The following is a 4347-nucleotide window of genomic DNA, read 5'->3' as shown; positions in this document are numbered from 1 at the left end:
GTGTGTATGTGTATAGCACGTTGCCATGGCTCGCTTTATAGTCTTCATCTGTTGCTGCCATAGCAGTCTCTGTTGTCCTTCTTCAGCTGCCTTTCTGCTTCATTTTCATCCATTCATCTTGCAGAGGTCATCTGTCTCCTCGGCGTCTCCTGTCATCACTGCTGTCACTTGTCCTCTTCTCTGCCCGGCTGCCTCTGCATAGCTGCACTTGTCATTCTTCTGACTGTCAGTGTCTTCTTCACGCTTTGCTAGTGTTGCAGAAATTTCCTCCTTTTTCTGTCAGTTCCTAGGGCTCATTAGTGCATCTTTTCTGCCTGGAGCATTGCTGGACAGTTTCAAAATAGATTTTTCATGATAACGACCTTCTAAAAGTTGGCCATACAGTATACATAGTTTTATATTCCCCTTTAAAGCCCTATAAGAGCAACATTGATAATTATACATATAAACGAGAAAAGTGGAAACGTGTTTTTTTATGTTGCTGTCCCTGTCTTCATTTTGCATTATTTTATGAGACAATTAAATGACATATATCTCTGGGTGTGGTAACATACAATTACATTACATGCATACATCACCTAGACACCAAGTGGGTCGTCACTTCCACCCCTACTAATTCAGTTTTATGGTTTAATGCAGAGATGTCCAAACGTTTAGGCCAAGGGCCATATCACCATTCTGGACAGTGCTAGGGGGCTGAACTGGCGAAGTTAAACACAATTTTTACTGATTGCCGTGAGATACACTATGCCTGTGACATTTTCACAAATAAAACATTTCCACAGGAAATAACACACATACCGTGTGCTGTTAGCATAGTTGTGGCTGCTAATCAATGGCTGCTACTGCTACAGTAATGGCTGATAACCTACAGGAGGGCAAAGGGGGAGGCATGCGGGCTGCATGGAATAAACAACTGTAGAGAACTTTGGGGGCCACCAGAAAAGGCTTGGCTGGCTGCATTTGGCCCCCGAGCTGGCCTTTGGACATGCCTGGTGTAGTGGATTTTAGCATAAGTAGTGGTCAATATTATGCTAATAATGCTATCTTGCATGTAAATTTAATGACATTTTTTTATTTGGCTTGAAACTGGACCACATAAAGTTTACATTACTATGAAAATCTTATGTGACGGAACTACTGTCCAGTGGATAAGTGTGTGCTGCCAGCCGAGGCTTTATGGCATTATCTGGGGGTATGTGCATGCATGTGTGGTATTGCACAACAGAAACAAAAGCAGTAGTACCCAGGCTCAACCGCTAAAATTCGGTACCAGGGAGTCAACCAGTAAGCACTCTGGTCCACCAAGAGTGCAAGGAAGTACCACAAGGAAAAAAGGATAACTGGGTCTCCAGCTGGATTTATGCAAGAATTGCGTGTATCTTTTATTCCACCATAGTAGCAAAAAAAACAACCCTTCAGCTGAAACGTTGTGTTTTTTGCTTCTATGGTGGAATAAAAGATACAAGCAATTCTTGCATAAATCCAAGTGGAGACCTGGTATGGCACAACACTCTGTATGGGCAATGTGTAGTGGCAAACAAATGCTGGTGTCTATTTTAAAACCTTCATTCTGATCTTCAGTGAGGCCATGGGTCATCATCTATAAAAATGCGAAGGCCAAACGCTCTACTCCAGAGCCTGTGCAGACATGGGCAGGACCATCAAATGAGATACATGGTGCCCTCTTCTCCACATCCACAAAAACAGTGGTAATCTGAGTTACCATAGACATTAGCTAGCCTGGAAGAGACCATGTACAGTACAATCAAGTCAAAACTTTGTATGCCGATCCTAGCGCATAGACATTGGTTGAGCACCTGGCCACCCTGCTCGAACAGTTGATCCAGTGTTTTCTCTCCCTCTGGGCACTCAGTTCACCTTTCCAGCCACGTACATAATTATGTATTAATTATCTATGAATCGCTATGAATCTGACTGCTAGTCTGGACCTGGAGAGTGGTGCCCGAGGCATGATTCTCTTTACTCTTTCTCTTGATCTTCATGGTATTATGACCTGACAACTAAGAATATATATCTCCAGGTAGTTAAATAGATTCTTAGACTAGCCTTCCTTTTATTTCCCTTACAAATGTCTGTGATGTCCCCAATATATGGGTTTCACAACTGCACAATTAGCACAATCCACGTGATTTTAGCAATGCACACATTACCTTTTGTGCTCTGCTATGAATACTCCATTGCAGTCTACTCATTCATTTCTTTCACTTCTCCCGTGTCCTGTTTGCCCACTGTATAGAATTAGAATTCTTCATCCTCCATTTTAAAAATGGCAATGACCTCGAAACAGCTTCCGGGTCAGCACACTGTTAAACTGTAATATCGCCAACTTGAGCCATAGGGAAACATGCACATTACCTTGCACATCAGTTGTCCTTTCAGTTATAGCTGACAGCAACTATATATAACTGACAGCAACTGATATATTTCAGTTCTGACAAAATATAGAAGGAATTGTTGTTAGAAGAAAATGGTGAGCTTCTAAGAGGAACTGACGGCAGGGTAAGTATGTGATATTTATTTGCAGGTACATCATTGTTTATTTTAAATATTTGTACTTGGTTCAGGTTCACTTTAAGACTTCTCAATCTATCCCTGTTAAATCCAAGTGGTGGCTTCCATGATCATAAGTTTATATAGCAGGCAATGCAGCTTTATAACTATTGATTTTATATAGAAGATCTTTCTTTACACTGTGTTGAAGCTAATAAATTTACCGTAATGATCGAGCATGTTTTTCCTTGAGATTTCCTGAGTAAATCTGTCTAGCTCTGTCCTATTAGGATTAATTCTTGTTTCCTGTCAAGACTAATTTTTTTTATGCCTTTGACCCTTTTTCTTTTTTAGGACAGAATGCCTCGGATAGACAATGACATCAAACTTGATTTTAAAGATGTGTTACTTAGACCAAAGAGGAGCACACTTAAATCTCGCAGTGAGGTAAGCATTATCCACGGTGCAACTTCAAGACAGATTTGGGGAATGCTTCACTGCAATACTGCAGCTGTGTGAGGCAGACTTTGCTCTGGGGGTCATTTTAAGAGCAAATAAATCTTGGTTAATATTCGGGTATATGTGGTAACTGACATTTCCCCAAAATTCAAATAAAAGGGGTAAATCATTAGTGCCTTATTTTACATGTAGGCAGTGATACACTTGTTTTAATTTTGGTTCTTTTTTCTGTATTTACAGTGTTGTTGCATAAATATCAGGAAAAACTGCATACAGTATAAATCATGAAGCAGCTTGTACTCTTCCTGCTTACTAACATACCTGTTTTGTGTTGCAGGTGGAACTGATGCGTACATTTACTTTCAGGAACTCTGGGCAGAGCTACCAGGGGATTCCAATAATTGCTGCTAATATGGATACCGTGGGGACTTTTGAGATGGCAAGAGCCTTGTGCAAAGTGAGAAAAAAAATCTTGTGTCACTGAGCAGAGCCTTTTCTTGGTTTTGCTAAATCTAAAAATGAAAAATGAAATGTTTCACTTATCCCAGTGCTCTGACTCCACTTAATTCATACTTAATGCATACAATTTTTTTGTGCAGGACCACCTCCCGTTACAGGAGAATTCTATTTTCCCTCCACACATGATAAGACGTGTGAATCAAACTCATTGGTGTCAGCTGCAGCTGTAATTACTTTAGCCAATCACCTCTGTGAGATTTCAAGGATAGACTGACTTCTGAAGACTTATGAAGTTACTACTCGCTACTAAATCAAAACACCATTTTGCGATTAGCAGTCAAATCAGTTTTACACACAGAGGGATCTACTTATAGAAGACTGAGAATGACTTGTGTCCTTTTATTTCTTTTTTCTTACTTGTCTAATACTTAATACTATTTTTTTAATTCATCAAACCAAGACATTATTGAACCAGATATGTAGCATTACAAATTATGCGATAAAAAGGAATTCAAAATGTAAGCATATTACATAGGTTATATGCGCTTGAGAATAGTACATTAAACTGTCCAAGCAAGTACGGGAAAAGACGTGGTGAGTATTAAAATTGCATTGAAAGTATAAACCATTCACATTCATATGAAGTAGTAAACAGTTCAAGCATTGGAGATCATCATATCTATGATCACCATACAAATAGACAATCTAGAATTCCTGTTTGTTTTTTCGATAAAAAAGCGATCAGTTGAATAGAAAGATTAAGGCTGGTTTCACAGTGGGACGTTACAGGCGCACGTTAGAGCAGCCTGTAACGCACCCCACCGCACAGCAATGAAAAATCAATGGGCTGTTCACAGTGCCCACGTTGCGTTACTTAGTAACGATGCGCCATAAGACAACGTACTGCATGCAGTA

At 39.9% G+C, this 4347-nt stretch overlaps 1 protein-coding gene across 2 annotated transcripts in view; it reads left to right on the top strand.

Annotated features, from left to right (window-relative positions):
• The window catches only part of GMPR2 (guanosine monophosphate reductase 2), a 40089-nt gene that overhangs the window by 194 nt on the left and 35548 nt on the right, over nt 1-4347 (top strand). For both annotated transcript variants that reach the window (XM_068238063.1, XM_068238054.1), the window contains exons 2-3: nt 2869-2961; nt 3311-3430. In XM_068238063.1, coding sequence (XP_068094164.1) covers nt 2875-2961; nt 3311-3430 — 207 coding nt within the window. In that variant the 5' untranslated portion in view covers nt 2869-2874. The remainder of the gene's footprint in view (nt 1-2868; nt 2962-3310; nt 3431-4347) is intronic.

This window comes from Hyperolius riggenbachi, chromosome 1 (genome assembly GCF_040937935.1).
Source record: "Hyperolius riggenbachi isolate aHypRig1 chromosome 1, aHypRig1.pri, whole genome shotgun sequence".
NCBI lineage: Eukaryota > Metazoa > Chordata > Amphibia > Anura > Hyperoliidae > Hyperolius > Hyperolius riggenbachi.
This window is presented reverse-complemented; position numbering and strand designations above follow the sequence as displayed.